General features: G+C 43.5%; 1 protein-coding gene across 3 annotated transcripts in view; it reads left to right on the forward strand.

Moving 5' to 3' along the window:
- The first annotated feature begins 16,416 nt into the window (after positions 1-16,416).
- Pard3b (par-3 family cell polarity regulator beta) overlaps positions 16,417-18,584 on the forward strand; it is a 1,003,618-nt gene continuing 1,001,450 nt past the window's right edge. Inside the window, exon 1 of one of the 3 annotated variants that reach the window (XM_011238602.3) lies at positions 16,417-17,112. In XM_011238602.3, the coding sequence (XP_011236904.1) occupies positions 16,993-17,112 (120 nt within the window). In that variant the 5' untranslated portion in view covers positions 16,417-16,992. The remainder of the gene's footprint in view (positions 17,113-18,584) is intronic. The other 2 variants (XM_006496298.3, NM_001081050.2) reach the window with 2 other exon arrangements.

The following is an 18,584-nucleotide window of genomic DNA, read 5'->3' on the forward strand; positions in this document are numbered from 1 at the left end:
AAAAAAAAGCTTTATTATACATAAACACTGCAAATTTAAAAGACAAACAAACCGAACCCCAAACCACATCAAACACAAAAGCTAACCAGAGTCAAAGACTGTACAACTCAATGAATTTTTATACAAGTGAGAGCAGTCATTTGTCATGGAAACTGTGGAGCTTCAAATGGGACTTGCCCTTTTGATTTTGAATGCATTTGTATGCACTTATCTACTACTAAAACCAAAAAGTCCACAACAGAGCTAAAACTGAAAAACCATTCTCCTCTTATCCTCCTCTGTGACTATGTCATTACTTGCACTTGGTCCTTTCTCATGCCCTGATAGTTAACTTTCCTTGTTCTTTCTCCTATATATTGTACCACATATACATGCATTTTAGACACACACATATGAGGGAGAACATGTGTTTTGATAATTTGAAAATGTTTCCTGGAGTTGCTTGGGAGCAGTGGGTATTATTCAAATGCTGGAGCTCTTCCAAATCAGAGAAAACCTAGAAAGAAGCAATATGACCTGAGAAAAAAGTGGCACTTTTAAAAATGAGTCCTGTGCTGTTGCCAGCTATTAAGTCCACTGAAGGAAAAAAAAAAACTTTCCGAAAGCAAGATCTGACTTTTCACATCTTTCTTCCCAACACCAGTTTGGACATAAGAACACAGATGTCAGATGCAGATTCTCCGTGTTTATGCCATTCAAAAATTGCTCCAAAGTCTGAGACTGTTTGAATATTCTTTTCTGTGAAATATACTGAGCATGCTAAGGATATTACATTAGTTACTTTTCAATCACTGCGATAAAACACAATGACCATAACAACTTATTTAAAAAGTGTTTGGGGCTGGAGAGATGGCTCAGTGATTAAGAAGATTGGCTGCTCTTCCAGAGGTTGTGAGTTCAAATCTCAGCAACCATATGATGGCTCACAAACATCTTTAATGAAATCTGATCCCTCCTTCTGGTATGCAGGTGTTAATACAGACACAAAAGCCATATACATAAATAGATCTCTTGTAAAAAGTGTTTGGCCCTATGGCTTCAGTGGGTTAGAGCCCATGGTGGCAGAGTGAAAGAAAGCACGGGGGCAGGAGTTGCTGAGGGCTCATGTCTCAATCCACAGGCAAGAGGCAGAGAGTACAGTGGGAACAGCACAGGGCTCTTGAAACCTCAGAGTTCACCTTCAGTGACGTACCTCCTAATCCCTTCAAATAGTTCCACCAATGGGGAACAAGTATTCAAACACAGGGGCCTATGGGGGCCATTCTCACTCAAGCCTCCACAGATACAATATATAACAATATATAAAATTACAGCTGTCTTTTGGAAAATAACAGAAATGCCAAATAGAATAGAAAAACGGCAGTTTTCAGTTGACGTGCTTGTTCTAATATCCAGAAGATATTTGTATTTAAGCTTGGTTAACCCAAAATATAAGAGCCAATCTCAAGTGAATAAGGAAATTATTTCAAAGAAATTCTAGCCATTCTTAATAGTCTAGGAAAGCATTGAAGAGTCTACCTGGTTCACCAGTAATAAAAGGCTTTATTATTTAATGAAAATCATGTGTACTGAGAGGTTAAAGCTGTCCCAGAGAGACTCAGGAAACCATTGTCTCTCAGATAAGCCCAATGGATGGGAACAAATCTGGGATAGGTATACCCAATTGGAAGGGACGTTCACAGTCTACACTACTGCAAACACTGATGTAATCTTTATGGTAAGTGTGTCACCTTAGGTCATAATGTATACACAATAAGGTGAAAATAAAAATATTATATAAGAAAAACTACAACACATTGCTTAGGGCCCTCTTGCTACAGATTCCACCTTTATCTGCTGTTGTAGTATATATTTAATCTCAGCTGGGGGTTTCTACCCTGCCTTAGATCATTCAGTTCCCAGATAAAAGATACAGAACTTTTATATTTAAAATAAGCCTTTAAAGCATTAGAGCTGTGCATATATCTACTCTGTTAGCTATTAGAATCTACTTCTCTATTAACAACAAGATATGACTTGCTGTGCTCCACCTGGCGTGTTCTTACTCAGACCAGCCAGCCCTCAAGGCCCAATTCTCATGATAGGTGGTTCACCCCATGGCGTCTTCTCCTCTCTCCACATTCTCTCTCCTCCCCTTGTGGTCTTCCTCAGACCCCAAGCCTGAGAACAGAAACTCTACCTACCTCTCTTCTGCTGTCAGCATCTTTATTCAACCAATAGTTTTAAATTAAGGAGCAATGTCTCATAGTGTCACTTGGATGTGAGGATGCTCTCATCCCTGAGGCAACCAGAGGCAGTAATTACATTACAATACATAGCAACAGACCAAACCTCAACAACCTGCCTTAGTCACAGCTCTGGGAGTTTTTTGGACCCTCTGCCTCTATCTTTCAGTGGATTTGACCAGTGAAATGTGCCTGTAGATCAGATGTGGATGAATACCAGGCTGGTTCATCCATTCTCTGAGCCTCCCTTACTGTTTCTACAGACTGGCTGCATCTCTGTCTATTACAGGTCAGGCAGTCATTTCAATGTCATGCTACAACCCATCTGGTCTCCAAACAGCTGCCCACACCTGTAAATAGTTCCTGGGTTAAGGTTAAAACTCTTCACCGTGTAAGTAGGCCATCTGATTCAGACTAGAAACCTGACTGCTGAAAACATCAAAGCTAAAAACTATTCATGTAGACCCTTTCCTAGGACCTGCGGCCCATGTGGGGAGAGAACCCAGGAATCACCAACCATTCTGGTGCCATGGGGCCCCAGGGAAGGAGTGAGCCCTAGCCAACTACCTATCTGGAGCCATGGGGCCTATACAAAGAGCTAGCCCGAGATGACCAGCAGTCTGAGGCTGTGCAGGTCTGGGTAGGTAGAACATACCCAAGATGGCCTTTGACAGTTCCACACTTGCCAGGAAGGGGAGCAAGACAGACAAGATGACCCAAGATTCCATGGAGTAGACAGGGAGCTAGCATGAGATAACCACCAGTCCAATACCTTGAAGGCCCCGGTAAGCATACCTGCACAGGAGATGACCCCTGAATGGGTAGAATTTAGCACTCCTGAGACCATTCCTGAGATAACCCCAGACACTCAGAAACCCTGGGTGCTACTAAGAGGAGCAAGTAAGTGGTGGAAAAATGGTAGAGAAAAAGAAACAGAAGGATATGGGCACAATGAAGAGACTCAAGGGTGGTGGGGAACAGCCTGATGTGAGTAGCTGGTGACACTGCCTAAGACCACGGTGAGGTCCTGCCCAGTGCTGCAACTGAGGCCATGTCTAGGTCCGTGGCCCTGTGTCAGTGAAGGTCTGTTACCACCAAATGGCTGCCATCCTGGGCCATGTTGTTGTCTGAGGGCTGTGCAGAACTGGTCCTGATTGCATGAGAGCAGGGAGCTGACCCTGTCCCTTTCCCCAACACCTATCCCAGGAAGCACAGTAGAGCTGGCCCTGGTTGCAAGAGTTGCAGGTGAGCGGCCTGAGGGTGTGAGAGTGATAGAGCTGGCCCTGCCATTTATCTCCTGTGTGGTGGCATGGCCGAGGCAGAGATGGCTTCTCCCCTTCATCCCTTGCCAACTGCAACAGGTGGGAGAGCTGGCCCTGGGGTCCTGAAAGCAAGGAGAACTACTGACTCAGGAGATCAGACCTGAACCTTGTCTGGGCCGCTGTGAGTATGGGAGAGCTGGCTCTGCAAATTGTTGGCTGTGTAGCAACATGGGCAAGGGAGAGATGCTCTCTCCTACACTTTCCCCTTGCCACCTGTGACAGATGGAAGAGCTGTCCTTGGGGTATGGTTACGAGAGTAAAAGAATTGTCCCTGTCCCTTACTCGCTGCAACACTTGGGAGAGTGGGCCATATATATACCTCTCCTAGGCAGGAAAGTACAGCTGACCTTGGTTGTGGGGTGAGGGCTGTGTGAGGGGAGGTAGGAGGTAGGGTACATGGGGGCATTGTAGGTGAACCAGCCTCGAGGGCATAAGAGCAGGAGAGCTGGCCCAGCTGCTTGCCTGCTGCAGCACTCAGGTCCTGTACGTTGCAAAGGCAGCACAGTAGAGCTGGCCTTGATAGCCTGGTCATAGATGAACTGGCTCATGTACATGAGAGTGCATGAGCTAAGATAAGCTAGCTTTGCCCATTGTTGGCTGCAGCAGGGCTGGAGAACTCCTCCAGTGGTGTGGGTATGGGAGAGATGGTGGGTTGACCAGATGATCAGCCCAGATCCAGGGCTTTGAATTGGTCCATGCAGCATCTCCCACATCAATAAACTGCTGTAGCATGTGAAGGGGCGGGTCTTACAGATCCAAAAACTACAGGATCTCCATGACACAGAGTAGCAACAGGATATTAGAGAGGAGTCCAGTGAGGTTTCAGTACTGACAGTATAGCAGAAGCCAGAGGCCTCAAATTAGACCAAGGACTCATTACGATGAACATTTGCAAGTAAAGGAGTGTGGATAAAAGGCTATACTATGAGGTACACTGTGCTACACTTCCACAACGAGACTTTTTTCTTTTGGGGAAGAGGTTGCAAGGATGGAGGGTACAAGGGGAGGGGGAGATGAGTGGGATTGGGGTGCATGATGTGAAATTCCCAATAAACCACTAACTTTTTTTTTAAAAAGAGAGAGAGAGAGAAAAGAATAGATCTAGGTTAGATGAGGTCATTTGTAGGAAGTACTCTTGAAATTTAGTCAGCTCTGCATCTTCATGTTGATTTAGGTAGGAAAATGTAAAGGATGGTTTCCTCATGATGTTATATTTTACACATAGAGAGGCAACGAGGAAAACGTATCAGAGTAAGAGGTATAGCCTTGAGGGATGAATCCATTGTCCATCTATCTTAACCGGTTTAAGAGTCAAAATGTTGGCTAGAGAAGTGCATTTTATAGAGTTCTCACAATTAGTGCCTTGAAGACAAGATTATAGAAGCTTTCACTGCAGTCAGCGAAATAGCTACACCAAAAAAAAAAAAAAAAAAAAAGCTTGAGAGAAAGAGCTCACTGTGATTGCCAGTCTTAGTTCTCAACTTTGATGTAAATTATAGTCTTAGTCATAAAATGAGCACCATTCTCATCTGCTATCTCTCATCACTCAAAATGTCCTGTGGGTAATTCTCTAAGCGAAGGGCCTGAAGAAGTTAAAAACTCTGATTGGTTATCACATTTCAGAAGGGTTATCATCTCATAGGAAAAAATATTCTTGAATTTTTTTTTACCAACAGTACTTTAAAAATTTGTATGTCTTCCCCAACCCCCGTCTATATTTTGAGAATCTCAGTCTTGAATGTAAACTTCAGAAGAAAATAAAACAGCACTGCTTCGCTGGACTCTAGAAATCCAAATTTGCGCACCTAATATGCACTTCATAAATATTTGCTGATAAACTATTTCCTCTGTGATTCCTTTGGTTCAGTTTGTAAAGCTGTAGAGAACCTACGGTCATGAATGGACATATACTTGGGCGAGAGCAAATATGTCACGATGTTGAAGGACTCGCTGAATTAGCTGCGCATTCTCTAGACCAGCAGTTCTCAACCTGTGGGTCATACATGACCCCTTTGGTGGTTGAATGACACTTTCACATGGGTCATCTATCAGTTACCCTGCATATCAAATATTTACATTACAATTCATAACTAACAAAATTTCAGTTCTGAAATAGCAATGAAATAATTCTGTGGTTAGGGTGTCACCACAACATGAGGAGCTATATTAAAGGGTCACAACATTAGGAAGGCTGAGAACCAGTGCTCTAGACAAAGAAAGTGAACTAAGTTTTCTTCCTGATGATAATTGATCTACAGCATATTTCTATTTTTTTTATTTACTGTATTTTTGGCAAATTTTTGCTTCTAGGTTACTCCTTGTAAGTGTTATAAGTTGTGCTGACTATATAACACCCACTCAAATTATTTTTCTTATGTTTGCATTTATCTCTCTTTGGGCATGTGTGTGAGTACTCATGAATACAACATGCATGTAGTGGTCAGAGGACAACTTGTGGGAGTCCATTCTCTCCTTCCCCCATGTAGATTCCAGAGATTGAACTCAGATCATTGGGTTTGGCACCTTTCCTCATTGACTCCTCTAGCCAGCTCCCTATTCACATTCTTTGTTTCATATTCTGGAGGTGGGAGATCACTGTAAGAAAGTTGTAACAAGTATGTATAGTAACAATGGTGCACACTCTTGGAGGAAAAATACTAATTAAATCAAGCTTCCTGCTGGTATTGCAATAATAAAGCACTCATAATTAATGTGCATACAAAGTAAAATGCATGACTTTCTCAAATAATTTTATACAAAGAAATCATAGCATTAAACTCAGTCTTTTAAAGCTTCCACCATGAATTCATGGATTATTGCATAAAATTATAGCATATAAAATAAATGAAATATTATCTGATAGGCCTGTAGTTAGGTAATTTCTGTATTCAATATTAATAGGGTTTTTTTTCCTGGATTTTTCTGCTTATAGTACTATGCAATCATAGCTAAACAAAATGATTAATTTGAATTTGATGATTGAGTTAGAGTAGGAATTTTTTATTTCTTAAATGATTATGGAAATTAATAGTTATTTTGGTAATCAAGGAGAAAAGCTTATAAATGTAGAAGTACTTTCTCCAAGAAAAGCATCAGTTTAGCCTAGGCTGATAAAAGAAAAAATCACTTTTCTGAATATATCAATGTGAATTGGAAGTATTATGTGTGCTTTTCCTAAATTTGACATACTACTGAGACTTAATATTTCTGTGAATTCCTATAGAAGTTTACTGACCTTAGGACCATAGCATCTTGCTTGGTCTCAAATATATCCCAGTCATTGCCATTGTGGTCTGGAATCCAGCCAGATCAGGAAGCAATGGAAACTAGCAACTAGTGGAAGAGATCACTCCCTCCTTCCTTCCCTCCCTCCTTCCATCTCCCTCCTTCTTTTCCTCTCTCCCTCCCTTCTTTCCTCCCTCCATCCCTCCCTTCTTTCCTTCCTTCCTTCCTCCCTCCCTCCCTCCTTCCCTCCCTCCCTTCCTTCCTTCCTTCCTTTCTTCCTCCGTCTTCCCATATATTTCTCATTTCCACTCTCCCCTTCTTGTATTTTCCAGCCTTCCTCCTCTTTAACGGCCTCTCCTCTGACCATGTTCCCAGTTTACAACAGTTGAGCCTGCTATGGATTCAGTTTGTGCCTAGCAACCCCACTTATGAGTTCTGCTGGCTATGCTCTTCTCTTATCCAGCTGGCCTTGAAGACAGAAACAGCTTCCTCCTGCGCTTCCATATATTTGCATTTCCATATTCCTTTTGACCTGTCAGATCTTTCACCATCACTGAAATTAATTTTTTATATTCAGATCCCTCTGCTTGGGATATTGTATGGTTATCAGTTCATTTGGATCTGAATCCTAAGACTCTTCCCCACATCTCCTTTATGGAACCACAGATTATAAAAATTGGGTGAGCAATAATGACATAGTCTGATGGTTAAGGTATACTTATATAAAGGCAGGGAACAGTTTACAAATACACATAAAATTCACTTGAATTTAGCCTTGTATGCATGTCTCTAATTCCATCTTCTGGATTTTTGTCAACTTTTGTTCACTTTTTATTCCCTGCATTCTTATATAAAGCTGTCAAAATACGTGATGTTAAGCCATGTTTCCTCAAGCATATACAAGATTTCTCTTTGGTGTATGAGAGCAAACTCCTTACTCTGGTTCTCACAGCCCTACTCTGTCATTTCCCTCTTCCCGTATCTTCTTAACCTTATGGTCTATGTTATGTTCCAATGCAGACTATCTGGTCCTGTCAAACCATCTTGCTTTCTATTCTTAACATTCAATTTCCTGTTCTCTGCTTAGAGTCTTCTCTAGGGCAGTACCACCCTTTCCTGTCTTATCTTTGACACTGACAATACTCAATGGAGAATAACAATACCAACTTGTCATTCACAATCATCATCCTCCACTCTTCTGACTTTCTTCAAGTCTAGCCCAAGCACAGTTTATTGCCTCTTCATTTTAAACTGCTTTGAATAATCTCTTATTGTCTGGTAAGTAAAACTCTAAATGGTCCCTAAATCAAATATTCAGTTTTCAGACTCCCCTTTGAGCCACACGTTTTGTTTCTACAGCGCATTAAAAACTTTACTTGGTTCCTTCACAGGTACCCGACTTATAATGTTCCAGTAGAAGTTCTCACTATCCACCCCTCTCAGATCTCCCTACCTTTTAAGATGCCCACATTAAAAAGTCCTCTCAATTAGTTGCCTGAATTAGAAAATGGGTGATTTTTCTCTTTCCTCTAAATCTCACTTTACTCAATTCACTGTAAATTCTGGATGATCTCATGATCCATCCTTCTTGTTCATCTATACTACCTCAGTCTTTGAGGAAAAGCTGCTGTAGACCATCTTGCCAATCTCATTTTTCAATTATTTTATGTGGTTCCTTAGTGATCTAGGAACCAAAATGATTTTATTGAATTTAAAAAAGTAAGGATTTTGGGACTTATCTTGGAGATATTTGCTGCTCTTTTCTTCTAGATTCTCCCTGCCACCATTCACCTGAATGGTTTCTCTTTTACCACATCATTTTCTCCCATGCGTCTTGTTGCTCAGACCTTCCATTATGCTGTATTGCATCCCACAAATGTCTTGTTCATTTGGGTAGTCAATTATTATCTGTCTTTGCCACTGGAGCCAAAGCTTCATAATCATCTTGAGTGCAGTTGATTGTAAGTGTTGAATGAATAGCAATGCAAAAAGGAATGAATGGCAGATGGAATGGAACAAACAGGGGCTTTTGTCTGTCTCCTAGGTTTTCTGCATTCCACCAAGCACTAATCTGAGTATGCCATTGACCTGCTGGAAATACTTTCATATTTTCCCAGTTTTTATATTAGTCATTTTAACACCCAGCTAGTCTTTTCAAGAACTGCAATTGTGTGAGAATGAAGGTGCAAAATGTCAAGCTGAAATTGAAACTGTAGGCATAGGCAGAAGAATGAGCTCTTTACCAGCATAGCCTTGCTCATGATGGTGAAGAACCCGTTGTTTTAACAAGAAAGTTATGAGAGCACTAGACTGTGAGCCAGACAGTCTGGGCTCAGAGTAAGTTTGGACCTCATCTATGCACTAGACATACTGTGGGTTAGGTAATTTCACTACCTCTCAATTTCCCTATCTATAAAATGAGAATGTAGCAAATAAATTCAAGGCTCTTTTCAGCTCTATATTTTTATAGTTCTCAGGTAGTAGAGAATTATTGCAGGATTCATTTGTGAGCATCAGATAAAATAATGAATAGACTGTGGGGAAGTGCTGTACAGATCTGATTATTAGTTTTGCTGTGAGCCTGGTGCCCTCATTACAGAGTTATTTCTATTTGAGCTTTGGAAATTGTTGAGGAGAGTGGTGATGTATATGAATTGAAATATCATCTGGGCTATTTCTCTGTGGAAGATATTTCAAGACTCATGAAAATAACTAATTAGCTAGGCAGGGTGATGCATTCCAGTAATCCCCAGTGCTCCAGAAGTGGAGGCAGAAGAATCAGTCATTCAAGGTCATTCTCAGCCTGGCTAAGAGGCTTCGTTGTCTCAAGAAGAAAGGAGCAAATAAACAGTAAAGAAATACTGATTCTCAAGGTGGAAAAAAAAAGGTGAGGTAGGATGACATTTCTTGTCTACTATGACCTAGAAATATTACCCATGCTAGGCATTATAGTAAGATTACCACTACATTTGACCCAAAGGCACAGTACCCCTGGACTACAACCACATAGCAGGAAGTCTGGAACATAGTTCAACATAGCTCTAGTCTACCATCTTTGCTTGACTCCCATTTGTGCACAGACACATCCAAGGGCCCAATCTCAGATCTCTCTACCTTCTGCTGATAGCAGGAATACCAGCCTACTTCAATACGATGTAGAACAACATAAATGAGCCACAGATGGAGTTCTTCAAGAAAGCAAGCAGAATAGAAGTAAGAATTTGTATGGTACCCTTACTTTCGTTTTTGTCTTTGGATAACTGAGCTTGTGTGAGAGCATCCCTGACCACTGTAATTGGATCATTCTTAGACATTTTCAATTGAGAAGTCCAGTAGTTGGAGGACTTGGTGCTCATGACCAAGTGGACAGTGCTCATGGTTCCTAAGAAGTGTCACAGAAGATCATATGCTGAGGAATGACATTTAACAATAACCAACTCTCAACACCAAATCTTCACAACACTGCCTATGCTTTCACTTACCTTATTTTAATTTAAAGAGAAACCATTCCATGATCCAGAGGGTTTTGAAGTAAGCTAGGTAAAGGAAGAGTTTTAGTGTGTACAGAGTAGAATGCTGTCTAAAGAAGGATAGTTGAATTATATCCTTTGTGGGGTTTTTTGATCAATTTGCAGTTAATGTATGATGATGAATTATCAGAAAAGCTGATTGTTCCCAATGTGAGTAGTTCTCTTTCCTCAAAATGTACAGTGCTTCTACTCCTACTTCCAGGAGAGCTTCAGAAACATTCAGCAGAGGTACAGTCAATATACAGAAACTGAGTCATGCCGAAATAGAAGATTTGAGTAAATTAGGAAATGTAAAAAGTACAATTGAATAATCGTACTAAAGAGAAGCAAGACCTCACTGCTGAACTCTATCAAACATCTATACAAGAATTTATACTAATTCTTTTTAAATTATTTCAAATAATTGAAGAAGACAAAATTCTTCCATATGAGTTCTGCGACACTAATGTTACTTAGATACTAAACAAGGACCCAATTAGTAAGAGGTAGTTATATACCAACATTCTTGATAAATATAGATGCAGGAATCATTAATAAAATACTATCAATCCACATCCAGCAGCACATGGAAGGTTATTCATTATAATCAAGTAGAACTCGTCTTGCTGATACAAGGATGGTTCAGTAGATGGAAATAATAAATGAGACATAATGCTTCAGCAGAATGACCAAAAATACCATTTTAGTAGACACAGAAAATGCATTTGAAAAAATTCAACATTTTTTTCATGATAAAAAATGAACAATATGGAAAGACTATACTTCAGCAACCTAAAGGGCTATTGTAGGGAGTGTGGTACTGATGCTTTGATTGGGAATTTGCATGTGAACGCTGAAGATCCTGTTCCCCAATTGGTTCTTGATCGATCAATAAAGATGTCAGTGGCCAATGGCTGGGTGTAAGAGACAAGACTTCCAGGTTCCTTCAGGCTGGCTAAGAGATGCAGGAGGAGGAAAGGAGATTCACTATGCTTCTGAGGCAGAGAGAGCCATCAGCCATGTGAGATCTTGGGTGGAGTGGCCATTGGCTGCTTCCCTGATTGGACCTGGGGTAGCATGCAGGAGATTAGAAACACAACTAAGCTGAGAACAGATTTAGGATGCTGAGCAAGGAGAAGGTAACCAGGCAACTAAATTGGGGATTTAGAGTGTAGAGCAAAGAGTAAAGGGAAGGACATGCTAGCTACAGGAGGCTTGGAAGAGCCTAGCCACTGAGCAGTAAGGCAGGTTACAAATGAGCAAATGTGTGTGTGTGTGTGTGTGTGTGTTCATCCTCAGATCCAAGGGAACCAGGGCAGTGGCTGTAGTGCAGTCTGCCCAGAGCTTAAAGTGGGGTAGTAGAAACTACATGCTACAGACTATAGATAGAGTAAACCATATTAAAGCACATTAAATAGAGGAAGCGTGAGAGCTTTCTCTCTAAGATCTAGAATGACGCGAGGATGTTCACTTACATTCAACATAATCCTAGAAATCTTACACAGAGACATTAGGCAAGAGGAAGGAACAGTAGCCACTCAGATTGGAGAGGGCAACTGTGCTGGTTAGTTTTGTCAACTTGACACAAGCCAATGTCACCTGGGGAGAGGGGGCCTCCGTTGAGAAAAATCCTCCATCAGATTGCTGTCAATTCTGTGAGAACATTTTCTTGATGGAGGAATAATCTTTAACATCCAGCCCATGGTGAGAGGTGCTACCCCAGGGAAGGCGGTCCTGAGTTGTATTGAGAGTAAGCTTATGACACATGGGAAAAACAAGCCAGGAGGCAGCATGCCTCCATGGCCTCTGCTTCAATTCTTCTCGGCAGGTTCTGTCTTGGCTTCCCCCAGGCTGTATGCTGGAACTTTCCTTCCCAAGCTGCTTTAGGCTATGGTGTTTATCATTAGGAGAGTAAGTCAAATTGTCACTGTTCGTAGGCATCTTTCCTTGTCTTATATGTAGAAAACCCAATACACCACCAGAAAACTATTTAAAGAACATTAAGTAAATTTAGTAGTGTATCAGGACACAAAGTCATCAAACAGAAATCAGCATCATTTTTATAAACTGGTAGCAGATAATTTGACCAGTCAAGGGAGTGATTCTATTTAGAATAGCTGCTAAAGATTGTGTAGAATGCATTTAGTCAGAAAGATGAAAGCTCTTCATGAGAAAACTATTTTGATGACGAATTCAAAGAGGACACCCATAAGCAGGAAGACAGCCTGTGTTTTGTGCTAGAAGAATAAATCCCATAAAGACACCCATGGAATAACCAAAACAGCAGGCTTGTGACATAAAAACAGACATGTAAACCAGTGCAACAGAATGGAGAGCCTAGAAATAAACTCAGCCATGCTCTGTCAACTTAGTTTTGACAAAGGTGCTAAGATCAGGCATTGGCAAAGGACTATGTCCTCAAGAAACAGTGCTTTAAAACTAGATGTTCATTTGCAGAAAGATAAAGCTAGGCCTGCATTTCTACCCATGTCAAAAAAAAATCAGTCGGTTCAAATTGATTGAAGACTTTGGGCTAAAGAACTATAAAGCAACTAGACAAAACAAAACAAAAACCAACCAACCAACCAAACACACAAAGAAAAATAAAACCAATAGAGGACATGCTTCAAGATACCGGAACTCGCAGGATTTGCTTGAATAAGAGCTCAAAGCACAGGTATGAAGAAGCAGGACTGGATACAGGGACTCACATCTAATCAGAAAGCTTCTGCCTAGCCAGTGTCAGAGGGATGGTACTACCTACAAAGTGCTGCACAGGGTTACAGACATTCTCTCTCTTTAGGAGGCAATATACAGCATTTATGAGGAACTGAAAGAACAAAACCATCAACAGCAAAACTAGCCCCCAGACACCGGACCCATTGATGACAGATGTCAATAGACATCTCTCAAGAGGAGATATACAAACACTTGACATGTTTATGAAAGAAACTCGGCATTACTTGTCATCAGTAATGCAAATGTAAAGAACCTCACTTCAGGAAAAATGGTTCTAGGAACAACAAAAGGCAGCTGTGTTGATGAGGAAAACGAGGGAGAAGAAACGCTTGATACCATCATGGGGACTGGAAACCACAGTATGGAGGCACCTCAAAAAATTAAAGGTAGAATTTCTACCCAATCTTATTGGCACTACCACCCTACTTGGCAAATATTCAAGGGATCCAAGTCAGTAGTTGAAGAAACTGTATCCTCTGCATCCTACAGCATTACCCATCACATCCAAGACAGAGGATCTATGTCACATGGTGCCCACTTTTACTGACTATAACAATTCTTCCTGGATCTCAAAAGTAAGATTATCTCCAACTCAACGAGTTTTCTATGATAAATACTGACTGTTGTAACTGACTCCTTGAAAGCCAAAAAGTATTTTTTTGTCTTAATAGAATAAAACATTGAGATGGATTACTGGTCAACTATGAATTAACAATTACTATTGTTTAGTCAACGCACACTATTGTTCTGGCTCCACCTCCCTGCCCCTGTTGGCCCCTATCGAGAGCTGGTGGATCTCTCGAGGGGACGTGGTACAGGAATGGCCGGGGGCAGAAGAGACCTCAGGCAGAGATGAGCCTGCTGAGAACAGACTCTTGGGAGACTGTTTCATTGAGATAGCTAAGCTAGATGGGGGTGAGTATGAAAGGTACTTAGACCTTTGAGGGGTGAGTAGGGGCTTTGGAGATGAGTGTACATCATTGGCTGGGCCCAGGATGGTGGGGGTGGCTCATTTGCATAAGGAGGCTATCCAGGTGCTACATGACATGATCCTTTGATGGGAAAGGAAGGATAACCTGTCTACTAGGCTATGTGACTTCCTCTGGGGGTAAAGGTAGGGGTGCTGGGCTACCTGTGCTGGGTTATACAGGCCTAGGGTGAGAAGGGAGTAATCCTACTTCTGCCAATCTCAGCATGAGATTTCTGGGGTTTGGACATGCTTCAACCCACTCTTGCTCTGGGCAAGCACCCTATAGCTCCACTGCTGCCTGGCCCCACAGCACCCCTCATGGTACCTGACATTTTCATCATACCTCTTAGAGTCTAGGCAGTTCAATAATAGTGGCCAGTGTGATTGCCTACTGAAGTATTGGGAAACAAACAGGAAATCTCACAGCACAGGGGATGTTCATCCATCCAGCAGGCAAAAACAAGATAATGGAACCCAGGTCTAGACTCCTCTAATATTACTAAATCAAGGCAAATTATTTATTGTCTTCTGCCTAGGAAGCTCCCAGGGCATGAAATATTGATTTAGGTGTTTGCTAGGCATGGATGACTGTGTTGCTCTTCTTAATATATGATGAATTGTTTCTATGTGTGCCATTATGAGGCTGAAAAGCAAATTAACCAGGGTTATTTAATAAACATGAAATATAAACACTAAGCCCTATGCCCAGTTACTAGTGAGGGGTCATGAAAGTGCACAGGGTGTACTGCTCAAACGCTGGTGTAGCTGCAGGCTTCCGTTATCTACTGCAGACATGGATTTTGCTGCATTCCATAAGACCTGCTTCATCTAATCTGTGAGTGGGATGGGGCGAGTCTGTGTGTTCTTCATAGTTAACTTGGGGAATCTCAAAGCCAGGAAGCTGAAGGCTCTGGGTACCCGAGGAGAACTCCTACTGGCTGTAAGAGTTTGTAATGTGAAGAGAACCCTGGTCCACTGGAGTTGAAGACCAGTTTGGGGACACGGTGAAGGACCGGGGATGGGGGTGGGGGGTGGGGGGTGGGGGCACAGAGGAAGCAGTGTGCACTTGTTTCTCGGCTGAGAATCTTTGCTTTGTGCTTTCCAAACCTTCATACAATTCTCAGTATAGCGTGAGACCACTCATTAATGCCTGGCATTTGCATGTGCTCAATTTTTACTATTTCCTGTGGAAGACTCAGCAGAGAAACGCCTGTGAGCCCACTTCACTGCGAATGGAGACAACATTAGTGTAGTTAATAGCTGGAGATAGTCCCTGAAGATACACTTCATGATCCTGCCTCCAACTATGCCTCAGAGGGTGGCTCAATGGATTTTTTTGTCTGGTTTTATGACAAAAATAATTCTGTCTTTGGTTTACCTAAATCAGTCTGTTAGATTTGCAACCCAACTAGGCTGTCTACTGTGTATTTCCTCCAAGTTGACTCAGTTTACATGACCCTCTTCATGGCCACTGACATTGAATAAGGTGCTTTCGTGGGACATAATCAATGTATATTGAATGTAGGAGTGTAAGTAGATCAGAACTCCCAGATCCATAATTTAGGACCAAACCATCCCCAGCAACTCAAACTCAGTTTAAGTTGACATAGGAGCAACTCTGGTAGGAAATGGAGGATACCCCGGGGGATCTTATGGATGCACTAAATTGCCATAAAAACTGTCAGGAGCCACTAGAGATTTAGATAGGAGGACCTGTGTTCTTTGCACCATAACCAGCTGTGTCACCTGCTCAGTTTCTGAACACCAGTCTGTTTTGATTTTGAATCTTTCAGTGCTGAAAATCGATGACTGGAGGGAAAAGTTCTAAATTGAACCGCACCCCCAGCAAGCCAAGCACTCTTCTTTCTGTACAAGGTAAGGGGAAAGTATTTATTTTCCAGCTCAAAGGAGCTGTTTACTTAAGAATTAAGGATGCAGACGTTACTTGTTGATCAGAACTTCTCCCCATACCTTGGGTTCAATTGTTCGAGGACAGGAACCTGCGAAATCATGACTCAAGGGTGTTCTTTTCGTCAACAGATGCACAAAGGGAGTCCCCCTTCAAAAGGAAAAGTGTAAACTTTTACACCCTATCATATTTGGATTTTGGGTGTGATCTTCGGTGGAACACTTGGCACCTGCACAGTGGCCTTAAAGTTCCCTCAGCTTAGCTAGCTCTCTTGTGGCTCCAAAGCAAAAGCTCTGCCTTCAGTCAGTCCCACCTCTCAGTACTTCAATTCTATGGCTACTTTAGAAGGTGTGGCAAAAGCACCTGCTCCGGAGCTTCCCTTGAACCTCCCTCCAACTCTCATTTTAAGGGAGTTGCTAGGCCAGTTTCCTATCTATTCCAAGTGTGCTTTATGAGATCCGGTTTCAATTCCCCTGTGGTAGCTCCCAGATCCCGTTACAATTCCCGGAGCTCCTTGTACATGTGAGGGAGAAAGAGAACCAAGTGCGGGCAACAAGCTACCCAAGGTCTAGTTACTGGGGCAACCCCGGGCTCGGTGCAACGCCTCGGTGCGCTCTGTGGTCCGCGAGCGCCGCGGCCCCTTTAAGAGCCGGGCCCAGGCTGGCCCGCGGGCCGAGGGAGCCCAGAGCGCCGCGCGCGTCGGAGGAGTTGGGAGCCGGCGCAAAAGTTTCCTCCCAACTCTGGCCCCGCGCGCCGCCGCCGCCGCCCACTCCAGCCCGGGGCCTGGGGCCGGCCCTGCCACGGTCGCTAGGGCCACCGCCAGAGGCAGGGCCGGGCCGGGCCGCACCCGCAGTTTCACTTTGGCGCGTGGAGCCTCCGCTTGCGCCCGGCCGACCCTCCGCGTCCCCGCGTCTCCGAGCCCGCGTTCCCGCCCTCGGCCTCCCGTGGGGCTGCAGGGGAGCAGCTGTGGGTCCCGGTCCCGGAGGCACGCGTGGGACAGCGTCGTGTCCGCCCCACGTCCCCCGACGGAGGGGCTGTGCCTGGGGGCCAGGCACCTGTTCGGCCCAGCCCCGCGCGGGAGCCCAGGGCCAGGATGAAAGTGACAGTGTGCTTCGGGAGGACGGGCATCGTGGTGCCCTGCAAGGACGGCCAGCTCCGGGTCCGCGAGCTCACCCAGCAGGCGCTGCAGCGGTACCTGAAGACCCGGGACCAGGTGAGGGGCGCCGCAGGGGGCGAGCATGGGGCGCGACCACCGCGGGGCTCACTTAGTAAGTGTCCTAGGCCACGCACCTGCCCGTTGCCTTGGACCAGGTGGCGCTTTTTCTGGGGCTCAGATCACCCCCAGCGGCTGGTGAGCGCTGCCTGCAGCCACAACTTTTGCAGGCTGCTAATTTAAGGGACCCAATTAGCCCTGTCTTGCTATCCAGAGGCTGGAGAAGAAATGGCGGCATCCCACTCACTTGAGGGGTCCTTACAACTCCGCCATCTGGGGCCTACTCCCAAGTCCACACACCCAGTCTGTTCTGTAAGACAGCCCCAGGTGTTTGAGTAGGGGTCCAGAACCTACTTGTGGGGACACTGTGATGTTACCCTGTGCTGCTCACCTGAAGTGTGATTTCTGACCAAGTCCCGCCTTAAGGAGGCTCCTTGGAGTTTGAGCATTGATTGGCTCAAGAAACACCTCCAAAGTTATAGCTATTGGTGCTTTGAGAGTTCTCAGCTTGATGGGAGGTCTCCCAGTGACCTGGGCAGGAGGTGCTCCAGTGGGGATGCTGCCCTTATGCCAGCTACTGCACTGGGGTGTATTCAGCGAATGCCACAGTTTCTATGAGTCATAGCTAATGAGAATGGTTGTAGTGGGTTCTGGGTTACTCCCAAAGTAAGGCTGACCCACTGTTCTGCTGCTCAAGTTAGGAATAAGTAGCAGCCAAAAGCCAGCACACAAGTGGCAGGACTCCAGCACTCTGGTCAGGCATCTGGGTGACTTGTGAGAGTTCTGGTTTCCTCTATGGAACCTCTAAATGAACTCTCTAAAAAGCACCTTTAAAATTGTTTCAGTTCGTCCATGGCCTGTTTCGGATGCTTCAACGACCTCGCGAACAGATAAGCCACAAACTCTTGTTTTAGTAGACAAACTCCTGTTTTAGTCCTTTTAATATTTGTTCGCATAATGCTCGTTGTAAACTATAGTCCAATCTTGAGATGAAAAACTGTAATTTTAATGTCATATATGTTATCCAAAGTATAGAAATCACTTTTCTTTTTCCAAGTACATAGTTTCAAATTTTTAAATTACATATATTCATTTAATATGTGTATGGAGGGTACATGTATACTACTGTACATATGTGGAGGGCAGAGAACTACTTGCCCAGGTTGGTGCCATGTGGATGGAGATCAACATAGCTCTTCAGGCTTGGTGCCAGGAACCATTACCCACTGAGCCGTTTTGCCACCCCCACGTATTTAGTTTAGAGATCTAAGGCATACCTGTTCTTCCTATACTCCACCTAAGAATTAGTGCACAGAGGGAGACTTTTGATGGGTACATGCATATTTTACTTTGAACAGTCGAGAACTGGAGGTTAGAGAGATGGCTCAGCAGTTGAGAGTACAGATGTTCATGTAGAGGACCAGCACCCACATCTGGTAGATCCAACACGTGTGCATTTGTGTGTGTGCACC

The sequence above is a fragment of the Mus musculus genome, chromosome 1, assembly GCF_000001635.26.
Source record: "Mus musculus strain C57BL/6J chromosome 1, GRCm38.p6 C57BL/6J".
NCBI lineage: Eukaryota > Metazoa > Chordata > Mammalia > Rodentia > Muridae > Mus > Mus musculus.